Source organism: Protomyctophum bolini (assembly GCF_963924005.1).
Source record: "Protomyctophum bolini genome assembly, chromosome: 12".
Classification (NCBI taxonomy): Eukaryota; Metazoa; Chordata; class Actinopteri; order Myctophiformes; family Myctophidae; genus Protomyctophum; species Protomyctophum bolini.
In genome coordinates this window covers 44,518,298-44,534,821 of record NC_137873.1, presented here as the reverse complement: position 1 = coordinate 44,534,821, position 16,524 = coordinate 44,518,298, and the positions used below count along the sequence as shown (strand labels likewise).

At 43.0% G+C, this 16,524-nt stretch overlaps 2 protein-coding genes across 2 annotated transcripts in view; one reads left to right on the top strand and one right to left on the bottom strand.

Annotated features, from left to right (window-relative positions):
- Positions 1-7,689, bottom strand: part of LOC308325379 (uncharacterized protein) — a gene marked incomplete at its 3' end in the record, with an annotated part of 36,279 nt that extends 28,590 nt beyond the window's left edge. The window contains exon 1 of the mRNA XM_080777864.1: positions 7,620-7,689. Coding sequence (XP_080633990.1) covers positions 7,620-7,677 — 58 coding nt within the window. The 5' untranslated portion in view covers positions 7,678-7,689. The remainder of the gene's footprint in view (positions 1-7,619) is intronic.
- LOC308326314 (dynein axonemal heavy chain 11-like) overlaps positions 1-16,524 on the top strand; it is a gene marked incomplete at both ends in the record, with an annotated part of 226,908 nt that overhangs the window by 103,100 nt on the left and 107,284 nt on the right.

The window sequence follows — 16,524 nt, the reverse complement described above, 5'->3', positions numbered from 1 at the left end:
GTTGTGTAGGTGATTGTGAAGTTGTGTTGACTTGTGTAGGTGATTGTGAAGTTGTGTTGAGTTGTGTAGGTGATTGTGAAGTTGTGTTGAGCTGTGTAGGTGATTGTGAAGTTGTGTTGAGTTGTGTAGGTGATTGTGAAGTTGTGTTGAGTTGTGTAGGTTTTTGTAAAGTGAGATTTCTCAAATTTGATGCAGAAAAATATGTTTAACAGTGATATATTCACAGTAAAATACTATCACATGTTCCAGATATTGCACTCACGCTCTGTCCCGGGTAGCAAACCCGCCCTGGTGGAGATATGCACCTTTCTAGTTCATGGTTTTATACATAGGCTACATGTAATAATAATAATAATAATAATAATAATAAATGGTCTCAGATGTAGCAGTAATTAATAAATGACAGGAATTCAGAATCCAGAGGGATTTATTTGTCGTAGTCATAAAGGTACAATCATAACTTTCAGCATTCAGCCTGGTCATGTGACCAATGTTGGTCTTATAATTAATTAATCAATCAATCAACGAATGACAAATAATAAAGTGTGTTCAATAAAACATACATTAACCACTTCAACCCTATACATTTTGGCCATTTGAAAATAGCCGATCTACAAGCTTGTAGATCGGCTATTTCAAAAGATTTTGCACACATTTTGAATTTCTGCAATATGAGTACTTTTGTTTTTCTTTATAATTTTTACCCCATTTTTCACCCCTATGCCAATTATCTAATGTGATCCTGGGCTCTACACACCCTCTGCCAACCTGGGGAGAGCAACGTCCAAGTCGCTCAGAGTTAGAGGTATATTTAATGGCAATGGAACCAAAAGGGTATCATCTCGTTATAGAGGATAGACCCTTGAGATGTATCATCTCGTTATAGAGGATAGACCCTTGAGATGTATCATCTCGTGTTAGAGGGGGTCCTCGGACACAACACAATGAATACAGTACATTGACCAAACAATGCATTAAACATGTCGACACAGAACATGCATTAAACATGTCGACACAGAACAATGCATTAAACATGTCGACACAGAACATACATTAAACATGTCGACACAGAACATGCATTAAACATGTCGACACAGAACATGCATTAAACATGTCGACACAGAACATGCATTAAACATGTCGACACAGAACATGCATTAAACATGTCGACACAGAACAATACATTAAACATGTCGACACAGAACATACATTAAACATGTCGACACAGAACATACATTAAACATGTCGACACAGAACATGCATTAAACATGTCGACACAGAACATGCATTAAACATGTCGACACAGAACATGCATTAAACATGTCGACACAGAACAATACATTAAACATGTCGACACAGAACATACATTAAACATGTCGACACAGAACATGCATTAAACATGTCGACACAGAACATGCATTAAACATGTCGACACAGAACATGCATTAAACATGTCGACACAGAACATGCATTAAACATGTCGACACAGAACAATACATTAAACATGTCGACACAGAACAATACACTTAATCATTAAGAAAACATAGATTCTCTCCAAACCACTCAAACACTACATCAAGACCAGAAGCAACTGCACTGAAACACCCAACAAAATACTAATAATAGTGATAATGACAATAATAAAAAATAAAGATAAAAAGAATAATCAAGCATTAAAGTACAAAAATCTCCAAAAATCTAAAACAAGTACAAATGGGTTTCAGGTCTACAAGCAAAGAAGCCTTGGAAATGTTAAATGATGTAATTGATCTCATTGTTCCAATCTGATGGAACTTTAAACTGAAAAGGTACATTTTGTGTGTTTTTTGAGGTTAGCCATTCTTCTGAAGCTTTTCCCACATGTGTCGCAGCTGTACGGCTCCTCTCCAGTGTGAATCCTCTGATGTCGTCTGAGATGGGAAACTACACTGAAGCTCTTTCCACATTGGTCGCAGCTGTAAGGCTTCTCTCCAGTGTGAATTCTATGGTGTTTTGTTAGATCAGACTTGCTGATGAACCGTTTCCCACATTGGTCACAGCTGTACTCTCCAGTGTGAATTTTATGGTGTTTTGTTAGGGCAGACTTACTGATGAGCCCTTTCCCACATTGGTCACAGCTGTAAGGCTTCTCTCCAGTGTGAATTCTATGGTGTTTTGTTAGGTCAGACTTTCTGATGAACCTTTCCCCACATTGGTCACAGCTGTAAGGCTTCTCTCCAGTGTGAATTCTATGGTGTTTTGTTAGGTCAGACTTTCTGATGAACCTTTCCCCACATTGGTCACAGCTGAAAGGCTTTTCTCCTTTGTGAATCCTACGGTGTATTTTTAGAGTAGACATCATGGCGAACTTTTTCCCACACTGGTTGCAGCTGTAAGACCTCTCTCCAGTGTGAATCTTCTTGTGATATTTGAGGCTATGCATGACCCTGAAGCTTTTCCCACACTGGTCGCAGCTGTACGGCTTTTCTCCTGTGTGGATTCTCCGGTGTCCTTTGAGATTGGAAAGTGAAGTGAAGCTTTTTCCACATTGGTCACAGCTGTACAGCTTTTTTCCTGTGTGAATTATCTGGTGTACTTTTAAATAGGAAGGTTGAGTGAAGCTTTTTTCACATTGGTCACAGCTGTAAGGCTTCTCTCCAGTGTGAATTATCTGGTGTACTTTGAGATAGGAATATGAAGTGAAGCTTTTTCCACATTGGTCACAGAGGTAAGGCTTTTCTCCAGTGTGAATCCTCTGGTGTACTTTGAGACTGCTATCCTGAGTGAAGCTTTTTCCACATTGGTCACAGCTGTAAGGCTTTTCTCCAGTGTGAATCATGTGGTGTTTTGTTAGTCTAGACCTACTGGTGAACCTTTTCCCACATTGGTCACAATAGTAAGGCTTTTCTCCAGTGTGAATTCTCTTGTGTACTTTGAGATTGGCATCTGAAGTGAAGCTTTTTCCACATTGGTCACAGCTGTAAGGCTTTTCTCCAGTGTGAATTTTCTGGTGTGTTGTTAGAGTACACATATGAGTGAAGCTTTTTCCACATTGGTCGCAGCTGTAAGGCTTTTCTCCAGTGTGAATTTTCTGGTGTGTTGTTAGAGTACACATATGAGTGAAGCTTTTTCCACATTGGTCACAGCTGTAAGGCTTTTCTCCAGTATGAATTCTCTGGTGTACTTTGAGACTCTTATCTGTAGTGAAGCTTTTTCCACATTGGTCACAGCTGTAAGGCTTTTCTCCAGTGTGAATTCTATGGTGTTTTGTTAGATCAGACTTACTGGTGAACCTTTTTCCACATTGGTCACAGCTGTAAGGCTTTTCTCCAGTGTGAATTTTCTGGTGTGTTGTTAGAGTACACATATGAGTGAAGCTTTTTCCACATTGGTCACAGCTGTAAGGCTTTTCTCCAGTGTGAATTTTCTGGTGTGTTGTTAGAGTACATATATGAGTGAACCTTTTCCCACATTGGTCGCAGCTGTAAGGCTTTTCTCCAGTGTGAATCCTCTGGTGTACTTTGAGACTGCTATCCTGAGTGAAGCTTTTTCCACATTGGTCACAGCTGAAAGGCTTTTCTCCAGTGTGAATTTTCTGGTGTGCTTTAAGACTGGAAACTGAAGGGAAGCTTTTTCCACACTGGTCGCAGGAGCAACGTTTTGCTTTAACTGAGGACAGAGTAGGACAGGTTTCTGAAACAGAAAACACACCTGGTTAGAGCTTGATGATCAATAACACACCTGGTTAGAGCTTCATGATCAATAATCACATTGAGTTACATCACGCTGGTCGCTACCATCTGAACGACCCTCGGTTGCTAAGCAATCGATAAACAGGAAATGGTCCGTCGGTGAAAAGGTCCCCTTCACTCCAATGTTAAGCTCATTGGTTCACATTGACATGACTTAACGTGATTTTAGGGTTTTTATTGAGTCAGATCGGCCTCGCTAATATCTACCCCGTCGCTAGGCAACGCTTCCACTGTGGTCCGTCAATTAAATGTCTCCCTCCGCCCACTTCCACTAGAAGCGTGATCTCTGGCAGCGTTTCCTGTCAGGGGAAAGACGCTGCCCGTCACTAAGTAGTTATATCCACTCATCCAGAACCGCCAAATCCAACCAAAATGTCCACAAATGTTCATACAAGAACAGAGACTGACATACACAGATATCTCCATATATGGAGACACAGGTAGACAGACGGATAAGGAGAACTCCATGTATGGGCATGAAAGGGACACAGACAGACAGCTACAATGTGTTCTCTGACACTCTGACTCAGATGTTGAATCTTGAATTACCACATGAATGTAATGCACAGTCTATGTAAAGGTGTGTGTGTGTGTGTGTGTGTGTGTGTGTGTGTGTGTGTGTGTGTGTGTGTGAATGGGGGGGGGGGGGGGGGGTTCTCGAGATATGTGGATTACAGACGTAGGTAGAGAGACGTGTTGCATTTATTGTAAGTGAATTAGAGATTTAAACAATTAAAGATGGAACTTACTGAAGTTCTGGAGGTCTACAGGTTTGTCCCTGGATGGAGAGTTGATCTCCTCCTTCACTCTGGGTTCCATAGTCTGGTCTGGAGAGTTGATCTTCTCCTTCACTCTGGGATCCATTGTCTGGTCTGGAACTAAGGAATTAAAGGACAAATTCACCCACTTTCATTGTATCTTCATATAATTCGTCGTCACTTATTGTGCATTATAATATTACTAATCTTGTACGTGCCCGTCGCAATCAGCCACCGGCCTACTTGGGAACGATGCAAGTTGTGAACCTAATGATATACGTTGTCATAGCACCTGTTTTAACTCTCAGCCGCTGTCCCACATGGAGATCTGTGTGTGAAGACTGCAAACTGACTGTGAAAAGTGTACTTTGCATTCAATTGCCTGATTGGCAATTTAAAAAGCAATTTTTCTCTTTCAGTAACCCATGAGTAATCGTTATATAGAGTTTTAGTTGCTTCTCAGCACTTTGATCTTAAGTTTAGACACATTCATTAAATGTGTAAAACTAATATATAGCCTTTAACAAATGGCAATATGATTTGAAACGTCAAGGAGGGAGGAGGCTCCCTTAACCCACTTTTTTACGGGGGCCAGTTTCGAATTGCAGCCGTCCGTAGGTGCCCTTTGAGAGCGGTTTTGAAGGAGTCAAGGGATTCAAATGTCTTAATGACTGTTGGTAGAGCGTTCCACATTTTGGTGGCATAGAAGCGAAAATAATTTAGTCCCTTGTTTGTGCCGAATCTGGGCTGTACATGGTTCGTTGCACTCTGTCTGGTGTTGTGGGTGTGGACTTCGTTTACATTAAGGAAGTATTTAGACAGGTACATGGGTATCTTAGTGGTGTATCGAATCTTGTGGACCAGACCCATTGCAAGATGCTGTACTCTGTCGTCGACCCTAAGCCATCCCAGCCTGTCAAAGTGGGCAGGGGTGAGGTTGGTTAGGGGTGTGAGGCCAAGTAGGAGCCTGACCAGTTTGTTTTGGGAAGTCCGGAGCCTTGTTTTAAGGGCCTTTGAGGTGCTGTGGTACCAGGAGGTGCATGCATAGTCAAAGAAACCTTGTACGAGGGCTCCTGTGTTTTTGTTGACCAATGAGGAGATCATGTAAAGCAGGGGTAACCAACCATGGGTTCCAACCTTTCAAGTCGATCGCGAAGTGTCAGACCCATTGAAATGCAAATGCTTGCCTTTCAGGCTGCTTTTATATCCTACTCGTCTCTTTGAAAATGCTTCTGATTGTGATTGTGGACGGACGGATGACGGGGACCAAACGGCGGTGAAAAGTTGACTTCACTGACTGATTTATAAACGGCTTCGAGTCATGACACGATAGCCAAGTAGCAACGCAGCACCGTATAGCCTACATTACTTCCATGTTGCGTAGCACTGTCCAATCTTTGGTATCTTTGGCAGCAGCAGCTGTAGGCTATTTTGACACGATCGCGTTAATGAAACCAAACGCTACACGCGGTGCAGGATTATTATTTCATGTGAATCATGTCAAAATGAAAAGATGATGATGTGGTTGGCACACAGCGCAGCAGCAGCGCAGCACAGCGGCCCGAGAACACAATAAGAAAGAAATATAACATTATTATTCTCCTCCTCCTCCTCCAACAACTCGATAACGTTCTCATTTTAGTTTGTTACTCATTTTCTGAGCCATGCAAATAAACAACAACCAGCACTGACTGGAGACGGAGAGGTTCATGTGCCCTGCTCGTAAAGCTTAGCCAGAACAGGACAGTCATTGCGTCAGCATGGATGTAGCCTCGGAAACCCAGACGTTATATTTCCATCACAGAGGTGAAGGGGGGGTAACTTTTGCGGCTTCTATCTGTTACTTCTCTGACACAGCGCAGTTCAAACAGACTTCAGCCAGTCAATATGGGACACCGCACGCTGAGAGCCACATACACAGCTGCATTTGGTTTTTAATTAAGGGCGCGTTCTGAATAGACCAGTCTGCAATGCAAACTAATAGGCGAGTGCACTCCAGGGCATATGCAAAGGGAAAGAATGACTTCTGTCCGTGACAATAATCAATGCTACAGTTTGAATTCTGTACACACGCACACATAGAGCAAAAGATATGATAAATGTGAAATATGAAAACTTGTTGAAGTACAACGCATGAGTCAAGTAGCTGCTTTTGTTTCAAACCCTTTCCTCTTTACTGAGCCTACTGTCATTGAACTGCTGTCCGATAAAATGCAGGATGTGTTTGCATTAACTTCAGATATTTAAATGGAGATTATTGGATTAGTAAGTGACTGTCACCTGCAGGTCAGAGCTAAAGAGCATGCATGCCTACTTTGGTTCCACATACTTATGTGAAATGGCCTTTTCACAAATGAAAATAATAAAATCCAAGTTTAGAACTCGTATGACTGACTCACATCTTAATGACACCCTCAGACTGGCAATCACTAAATATGAACCAGATTTCAAAACGCTTGCAGATAAAGTGCAGTCACAGCAGTCTCATAAAGGTGGGCTGACCCTGAGAGTATGTCACCATATCTGTGCAAATATATATGGTCATGTTATGCCTATGTCATTTGAACATCTGCCAATGTGAATATTCATTGAAATGAGAAACAAAATATTTCTAATACTAATTATTTCTAATTTGTCTTAATATTATTTGACATTGATAATATAACTTACTATAAGTATTTATTCTAATTTAAGCTTTAGTCTTTGTGTGGATGTGTGCACATGCATTGAGCCTGTCAGAAATAGCAAAAAAACAAGTGTTTTTTCTAACACGTTTTAGTGGTAGATCTTGGCTTACAATTGTTGGCTTGGGCTTGAAAAGGTTGGTTACCACTGATGTAAAGGAATCTTGTTCTTACTGGGAGAACCCAACTCATAGACCGGTTCCAGAGAGCTTCCTCCCTCCCCCTCTCAGGTCTGAGTTTGACATGTTGCCCTCAGGTCTACTGAGGGTGCTCTCCACCACAAAGACTAATCCCTTCAAACTATCCTTTGTCTCGGCTGATATTCAGCTGCTGAACCGCAGATATCACTTTATTCTTGCCTCTTTGCACACATACTGCCCACTTGCTATTAATAATTAAACAGTAATGTCGTGACATTAACATATTAACAGTAAAACAGAACAAACCTCGTATTCGGTGTAACTTGATCACTGGAGTAAAGTTCAGCATCACTGCTCCCTCCATCCTCCTCTGATGTGTTGTCTGTCTGTCTGTAACAAGCTCTGGATGTGTTCACTCTATGCTGCACTACTCCTCAATGCGAGGCAGAGAGAGACACAGAGAGACACAGGAAGAGAGAGAGAGAGAGAGAGAGAGAGAGAGAGAGAGAGAGAGGGGGGGCTTAGGGACACAGAGGGGTTGATTTATGCACAGCAGCAGCTGGTTGTCATAGCAACCAGCTAGTCTTGCATTCCTGCATGGGTTCCATTGTTCAACCTTTAACCCCCCCCTTCCACACACACACACACACACACACACACATGCACGTCACATCCACACACACACAACACACACACCCTCCCCCGCACACGCTCACCCACACACACACACACACACACACACTCTAACTCAAACATCTTCTAGTCCAGGGATTCTCATAGTTTTTGGCTTGGAGGGAGGGAGGAGGGAGGGAGGGAGGGAGGGGAGAGGAGGGGAGGGGAGAGGAGGGGCACTGGGCAGCAACACCGCCGGGTAATCTCCACACTGACTTGAGACGTGAGAAAAAAGACCCATCTCTGCCAAAATATCCCCAAACAATGTCTGGGGAACAGAAGTGTTCCTTTTCCTACTACTTTTACTTTAATTAAAAGCTAGATGCAGTGGCTATGATTGGGTCAAGGATCTCGCTTTCGTGAGCAATGGTGTACGAGATTGGTAATACATTTGTTGTTACCTCTGTAAAGCCCCCCCCATGCAAAGCGTTTTACATGAGGGGTACTCAGAAAAGCACTATATAAGTTTGAGATAATATTATTATTACATTGGTCAAATCTGGTCAAATCATGATAAGTCACTAATTTTTAGACCATCTGGGCGAAATATATAAATACATTGATTGTGAAGTTGTGTTGAGTTGTGTAGGTGATTGTAAAGTTGTGATGAGTTGTGTAGGTGATTGTGAAGTTGTGTTGAGTTGTGTAGGTGATTGTGAAGTTGTGATGAGTTGTGTAGTTTATTGTAAAGTGAGATTTCTCAAATTTGGTGCAGAAAAATATGTTTTACAGTGATATAATATATAACCTTTTCACAGTAAAATACTATCACATGTTCCAGATATTGCACTCACGCACTGTCCCGGGTAGCAAACCCGCCCTGGTGGAGATATGCACCTTTCTAGTTCATAGTTTTATACATAGGCTACATGTAATAATAATAATAATATTAATAATAATAAATGGTCTCAGATGTAGCAGTAATTAATAAATGACAGGAATTCAGAATCCAGAGGGATTTATTTGTCGTAGTCATAAAGGTACAATCATAACTTTCAGCATTCAGCCTGGTCATGTGACCAATGTTGGTCTTATAATTAATTAATCAATCAATCAACGAATGACAAATAATAAAGTTTGTTCAATAAAACATACATTAACCACTTCAACCCTATACACTTTGGCCATTTGAAAATAGCCGATCTACAAGCTTGTAGATTGGCTATTTTCAAAAGATTTTGCACACATTTTGAACTTGTTAAATGGGACATTCTGCAATATGAGTACTTTTTTTTTTTCTTTAGAATTTTTATCCCACGATTTTGTAACCCATTTTTCACCCCTGTGTCAATTATCTAATGTGATCCTGGGCTCTACACACCCTCCGCCAACCTGGGGAGAGCAACGTCCAATACGTATATTCAATGGAAATGGAACCAAAAGGGTATCATCTCGTTATAGAGGATAGCCTCTTGAGATGTATCATCTCATGTTAGAGCAGTGGTAACCAACCTTTTCAAGCCCAAGAGCCCATTTTATTCCCAATTGTAAGCCAAGATCTACCACTAAAACATGTTAGAAAAAACACTTGTTTTTTTGCTATTTCTGACAGGCTCAATGCATGTACATACACACATCCACACAAAGACTAAAGCTTAAATTAGAATAACTACTTATAGTAAGTTATATTATCAATGTCAAATAATATTAAGACAAATGTATTAGAAATAAAAAATATTAAGACAAAAATACAAATAAACTTCTTTGAGTTTTTTTAAAATAAAACAAAATGCAAAGGACATGAATTGCTTTTACAGCACAATATTTTGTTTCTCATTTCAATGAATATTCACATTGGCAGATGTTCAAATGACATAGGCATAACATGACCATATATATTTGCACAGATATGGTGACATACTCTCAGGGTCAGCCCACCTTTAATGAGACTGCTGTGACTGCACTTTATCTGCAAGCGTTTTGAAATCTGGTTCATATTTAGTGATTGCCAGTCTGAGGGTGTCATTAAGATGCGAGTCAGTCATACGAGTTCTTCATGATAGCGTCCCAGACACGTTGAATACTAAACTTATTTGTAAAGTTCGAACGCCAACTTTTAACCAAACGTGGGAGAAACACTGCACGGCTGCATGCACAAATAAAGAGTGCACTCGCGCACGCACATGACGGATTATTATCGATCAAAACAATCCTTAGCGTCGCTTACAAAAGCATGTGTTGCACTCGGTTGCACAGCATGAATGATAAGTAATCACCGACCTGGCTGGATAAATATCAGTGGTCCATATCCATTGTGTGACCTGCTTAACGAGCAACGGTAGGCAGCCGAGTAAGTTACCAGCTTAGTAAATTAATAGTCTACTGTAGCTGTGTGTCAGATGTTCTGTCTGAAGTAGTCAAAGCCAAGGAGAATGTTACAATTTAATTCACAATCGAGCATCTTGCCCTGCATCGAATATCCCATGATAGAACTGCAGGATAAAAAAGTCTGTCTATCATCCATGCATCCATGAGCTAAGCGTCAAAGCCCTGTCTAGGACCCACTTCCTTCAAAACTGTGGCTTTTTGTGTCATGTTTTGACAGCGGCACTAAACATTTTGACACTTTGTCATAGTGATATTTATCCAGCCAGGTCGGTGATTAAACTGATTACGTATCATTCATGCTGTGCAACACATGTTTTTGTAAGCGACGCTAAGGATTGTTTTGATCGATAATAATCCGTCATGTGCGTGCACGAGTGCACTCTTTATTTGTGCGTGCAGCCGTGCACAGTGTTTCTCCCACGTTTGGTTAAAAGTTGGCGTTCGAACTTTACAAATAAGTTTAGTATTCAACGTGTCGGGGGGACGCTATCATACTGCGTTCACTCTGATGCTGTGCTGCCTGCGACTGCGAGGGAACAACAGACACACAGGACACAGCAGCACATGAGCACAGAGTGCTAAAAGGGGGAGGGCCGAGGGCGGTGCGGTGGAAGCAAGGGGAACAGATCTTCAAGCGAAAATGCATCGAGCCTCTACACGTTGTTAGCTTGTAGATCTGCTCTTTTTTGCGTACGACATTCTGCTGTGTATTGGCAGTGATGGCTGGCTGCCCGTCACTTCGCGATCGACGTGAAAGGTTCCCGCGAGCTACCGGTAGCTCGCGAACCCCTGGTTGGTTACCCCTGTGTTAGACGATAGCCTCTTGAGATGTATCATCTCGTGTTAGAGGGGGTCCTCGGACACAACACAATGAATTCAGTACATTGACCAAACAATAATATATATACGATTTATATAGCGCTTTTCTAGGTACCCAAAGTCGCTTTACAGAAAAAGTACAGACATATTTATTAGAAAACTATTTAAAAAGGTTTAAAAGGTTAAAAACTAGAAATCAAAATCAAAGAGGGACAAACAAGAAGGGGTGTGTCAGTGTGTGTGGGGTGGGGGGTTATGTAGGGAAAGCCAGTTTGAAAAGGTGGGTTTTGAGTGTGCTTTTGAACATTTCGAGGGTGGGGGCAGCTCTGATGTGGGTTGGGAGTGAGTTCCAGAGAGAAGGGGCAGCCACTGCAAAGGCCCGGTCTCCCCATGTCCGTTTGTTTGATTTGTGGGGTTCCAGTTGGTTGGCAGTGCTTGACCTGAGGGAGCGGGAGGGGACATGGCGGTTGATGAGTTCAGAGAGGTAGAGGGGGGCCTGGTTGTTGAGGGTTTTGTAGGTGATGGTGAGTATTTTAAATTCAATCCTGGACTTGACTGGGAGCCAGTGGAGTTCACGGAGGATGGGTGTGATGTGGTCCCTGGATCTGGTTCTGGTGAGCAGGCGGGCGGCGGAATTTTGGACATATTGAAGTTTTTTGAGGACCTTGGTGGTGACGCCATACAGGAGGCTATTGCAGAAGTCGAGTCTGGATGTAATGAAGGAATGAATGAGTGTTTCAGCGGCAGTGTGGGATAACATGGGACGAAGGCGGGCAATGTTACGGAGGTGGAAAAAGGCGGTTTTGGTGATCTGGTTGACATGGGGCTGGAAGGAGAGGGTGGGGTCAAGGATGACACCAAGGTTGCGGACTCGGGTGGAGGGGGTGACAGTGGAGCCATCAATGGTGAGGGAGAAGTCATGGGAGGAGCGGGTGAGGGAGTCGGGGCCAATGATGAGGATTTCGGATTTATTGCAGTTGAGTTTGAGAAAGTTTGTTTGCATCCATGTTTTTATGTCAGTCAGGCAGGAGGTCAGGGTGGAGTGTGTGATGGCGGTGATGGTTTTGGCGGGGAGATAAAGTTGAGTGTCGTCGGCATAACAGTGGACAATGCATTAAACATGTCGACACAGAACAATACACTAAACATGTCGACACAGAACAATACACTTATAACATCAACAAAACATAGATTCTCTCCAAACCACTCAAACACTACATCAAGACCAGAAGCAACTGAAACACCCAACAAAATACTAATAATAGTGATAATGACAATAATAAAAAATAAAGATAAAAAGAATAATCAAGCATTAAAGTACAAAAATCTCCAAAAATCTAAAACAAGTACAAATGGGTTTCAGGTCTACAAGCAAAGAAGCCTTGGAAATATAAATGATGTAATTGATCTCATTGTTCCAATCTGATGGAACTTTAAACTGAAAAGATTAGATTTTGCGGGTACATTTTGTGTGTTTTTTGAGGTTAGCCATTTTCCTGAAGCTTTTCCCACATGTGTCACAGCTGTACGGCTTTTCTCCAGTGTGAATTCTCTGGTGTGTTTTGAGATTGTAAACTGAAATGAAGCTTTTCCCACATGTGTCACAGCTGTAAGGCTTATCTCCAGTGTGCATCATCTGGTGTTTTTTTAAGTTGCCATTACAAGCAAAACACTTCCCACACGTTTCACAGCCAAATGGCTTCTCTCCTGTGTGAACCTTCTTGTGTTGTTTGAGGGTAGCATTTTGGCTGAAGCTTTTCCCACATGTGTCACAGCTGTAAGGCTTTTCTCCAGTGTGAATTCTATGGTGTGTTGTTAGGTCAGACATACTGGCGAACCTTTTCCCACACTGGTCACAGCTGTAAGGCTTATCTCCAGTGTGAATCTTCTTGTGTCGTTCGAGGTTAGCATGTTGGCTGAAGCTTTCTCCACATTGGTCACAGCTGTAAGGTTTTTCTCCTGTGTGAATTCTCTGGTGTACTTTCAGATAGTTGACTAAAGTGAAGCTTTTTCCACATGTGTCACAGCTGTAAGGCTTTTCTCCAGTGTGAATTCTATGGTGTGTTGTTAGATCAGACGTTTTGGTGAACCTTTTTCCACATTGGTCGCAGCTGTAAGGTTTATCTCCTGTGTGAATTATCTGGTGAACTTTTAAGCTGCTACTCAGATTAAAACACTTCCCACATGTTTCACAACCAAAAGGCTTCTCTCCAGTGTGAACCTTCTTGTGTAGTTTGAGGTTAGACATTTGGCTGAACCTTTCTCCACATTGGTCACAGCTGTAAGGTTTTTCTCCAGTGTGAATTCTCTGGTGTACTCTGAGATTGACAATTAAGCTGAAGCTTTTTCCACATTGGTCACAGCTGAAAGGTTTTTCTCCAGTGTGAATTCTATGGTGTTGTTTGAGATGGGAAACTTGGGTGAAGTTTTCCCCACATTGGTCACACCTGAAAGGCTTTTCTCCAGTGTGAATTCTATGGTGTTTTGTTAGATCAGCCTTACTGATGAACCCTTTCCCACATTGGTCACAGCTGTAAGGTTTTTCTCCAGTGTGAATTCTCTGGTGTATTTTGAGATTGGCAATTCGATTGAAGCTTTTTCCACATTGGTTACACCTGAAAGGCTTCTCTCCTGTGTGAATTCTATGGTGTTTTGTTAGATCACCCCTATTGGTGAACCTTTTCCCACATTGGTCACAGCTGTAAGGCTTATCTCCAGTGTGAATTCTATGGTGTATTGTTAGATCAGACTTACTGGTGAACCCTTTCCCACATTGGTCGCAGTTGAAAGGCTTTTCTCCAGTGTGAATTCTATGGTGTTTTGTTAGATCACCACTATTGGTGAACCCTTTCCCACACTGGTCACAGCTGTAAGGCTTCTCTCCAGTGTGAATTCTCTGGTGAATATTTAAGCTGCTACTCTGATTAAAACACTTCCCACATGTTTCACAACCAAAAGGCTTTTCACCAGTGTGAATTCTATGGTGTGTTGTTAGTTCAAACCTGCTGGCGAACCTTTTCCCACATTGGTCACACCTGTAAGGCTTTTCTCCAGTGTGAATTCTCTGGTGTCTTGTTAGATAAGACATATCGGTGAACCTTTTCCCACATTGGTCACAGCTGTGAGGCTTCTCTCCAGTGTGAATTCTCTGGTGTACTTTGAGATGGGAAACTCTAATGAAGCTCTTTCCACATTGGTCGCAGCTGTAAGGCTTCTCTCCAGTGTGAATTCTATGGTGTTTTGTTAGATAAGACATAATGGTGAACCTTTTTCCACATTGGTCACAGCTGAAAGGCTTTTCTTTAGTGTGAATCCTCTGGTGTCGTTTGAAAGTGGAAAGACAAATGAAGCTTTGTCCACATTGGTCACAGCTGTAAGGCTTCTCTCCAGTGTGAATTATCTGGTGTACTTTAAGACTGGAAAGTGAAGGGAAGCTTTTTCCACATTGGTCGCAGCAGTAACGTTTTGCTTTAACTGAGGACAGAGTAGGACAGGTTTCTGAAACAGAAAACACACCTGGTTAGAGCTTCATGATCAATAACAACACACCTGGTTAGAGCTTCATGATCAATAATCACACACCTGGTTAGAGCTTCATGATCAATAATCACACACCTGGTTAGAGCTTCATGATCAATAATCACACACCTGGTTAGAGCTTCATGATCAATAATCACATAGAGTTACATCACGCTTGTCGCTACCATCTGAACGACCCTCGGTTGCTAGGCAATCGACAAACAGGAAATGGTCCGTCAGTGAAAAGGTTCCCTTCACTTCAATGTTATATCCACTTATCCAGAACCGCCAAATCCAACCAAAATGTCCATATATGGGCATAAAAGGACAGAGACTGACATACACAGATATCTCCATATATGGAGACACAGGTAGACAGACGGATACGGATAACTCCATATATGCATGAAAGGGACACAGACAGACTACAATGTGTTCTCTGACTCAGACATAATTGGTCGGATCGGTGTTTTAACGTAGGTGTGAGGGCCGCGTAGCGACCTGGACCTCTAGTACAGTGGTTACTGTGGTTTTCATATAAAGGTCCATTATTCTTTCAGCATTTGAGCCACGGACCACCATGTGATGACATTTAGCCTCTCAGACCCAAAACAGCAATATGTTCAGGTCTGCACATAAGCATGCGCTGTCAATCAAGCGCCGGGAAGCGCTTCTGCGTACCAACAGCTGGGGCCGCACAGAATGATTATTATGGCCAGAATAATTATAGTACATTCTGTGGCGAGAGCTTTTTCCACCGACTGCCATTCAAAGTGGCTACTGGCCAATCACAGCACGTCTTGCACAGGTGCACTGGCCATTGTGGCCAATCACAGCGCGTCCTTACTCAAAAGGGGGAGGATTCCATGCTGGTTTCTGCTGGGAGGAGGAGGGCGGTTGACACTTTAGGAGGACAGGAGTTTACTACTGAGAAAACCTGACACGAATAGGTTCGTCTTCTCCTGTTTCTGTAGCCATGAGGCCCATGGGAGCAGGAGCCTATCTCCTGTTTCTGTAGCCATGAGGCCCATAGGGGGCAGGAGCCTATCTCCTGTTTCTGTAGCCATGAGGCCCATAGGGGCAGGAGCCTATCTCCTGTTTCTGTAGCCATGAGGCCCATAGGGGCAGGAGCCTATCTCCTGTTTCTGTAGCCATGAGGCCCATAGGGGCAGGAGCCTATCTCCTGTTTCTGTAGCCATGAGGCCCATAGGGGCAGGAGCCTATCTCCTGTTTCTGTAGCCATGAGGCCCATAGGGGGCAGGAGCCTATCTCCTGTTTCTGTAGCCATGAGGCCCATAGGGGCAGGAGCCTATCTCCTGTTTCTGTAGCCATGAGGCCCATAGGGGCAGGAGCCTATCTCCTGTTTCTGTAGCCATGAGGCCCATAGGGGCAGGAGCCTATCTCCTGTTTCTGTAGCCATGAGGCCCATGGGAGCAGGAGCCTATCTCCTGTTTCTGTAGCCATGAGGCCCATAGGGGGCAGGAGCCTATCTCCTGTTTCTGTAGCCATGAGGCCCATAGGGGCAGGAGCCTATCTCCTGTTTCTGTAGCCATGAGGCCCATAGGGGCAGGAGCCTATCTCCTGTTTCTGTAGCCATGAGGCCCATAGGGGCAGGAGCCTATCTCCTGTTTCTGTAGCCATGAGGCCCATAGGGGGCAGGAGCCTATCTCCTGTTTCTGTAGCGTGAGGCAGCTTGATGTACAAGTACACCCCCTGGACATGACGCTAGTATGTCACAGGGACTTACCCCCCAATCCAACCCTTGATGCTGAGTGTCAAGCAGGGAGGCACTGGGTCCCATTTTTAGAGTCTTTGGTAAGACCCGGCCGGGGATCGAACCCCGACCTCCCAGTCTCAGGGCGGACACTAAATA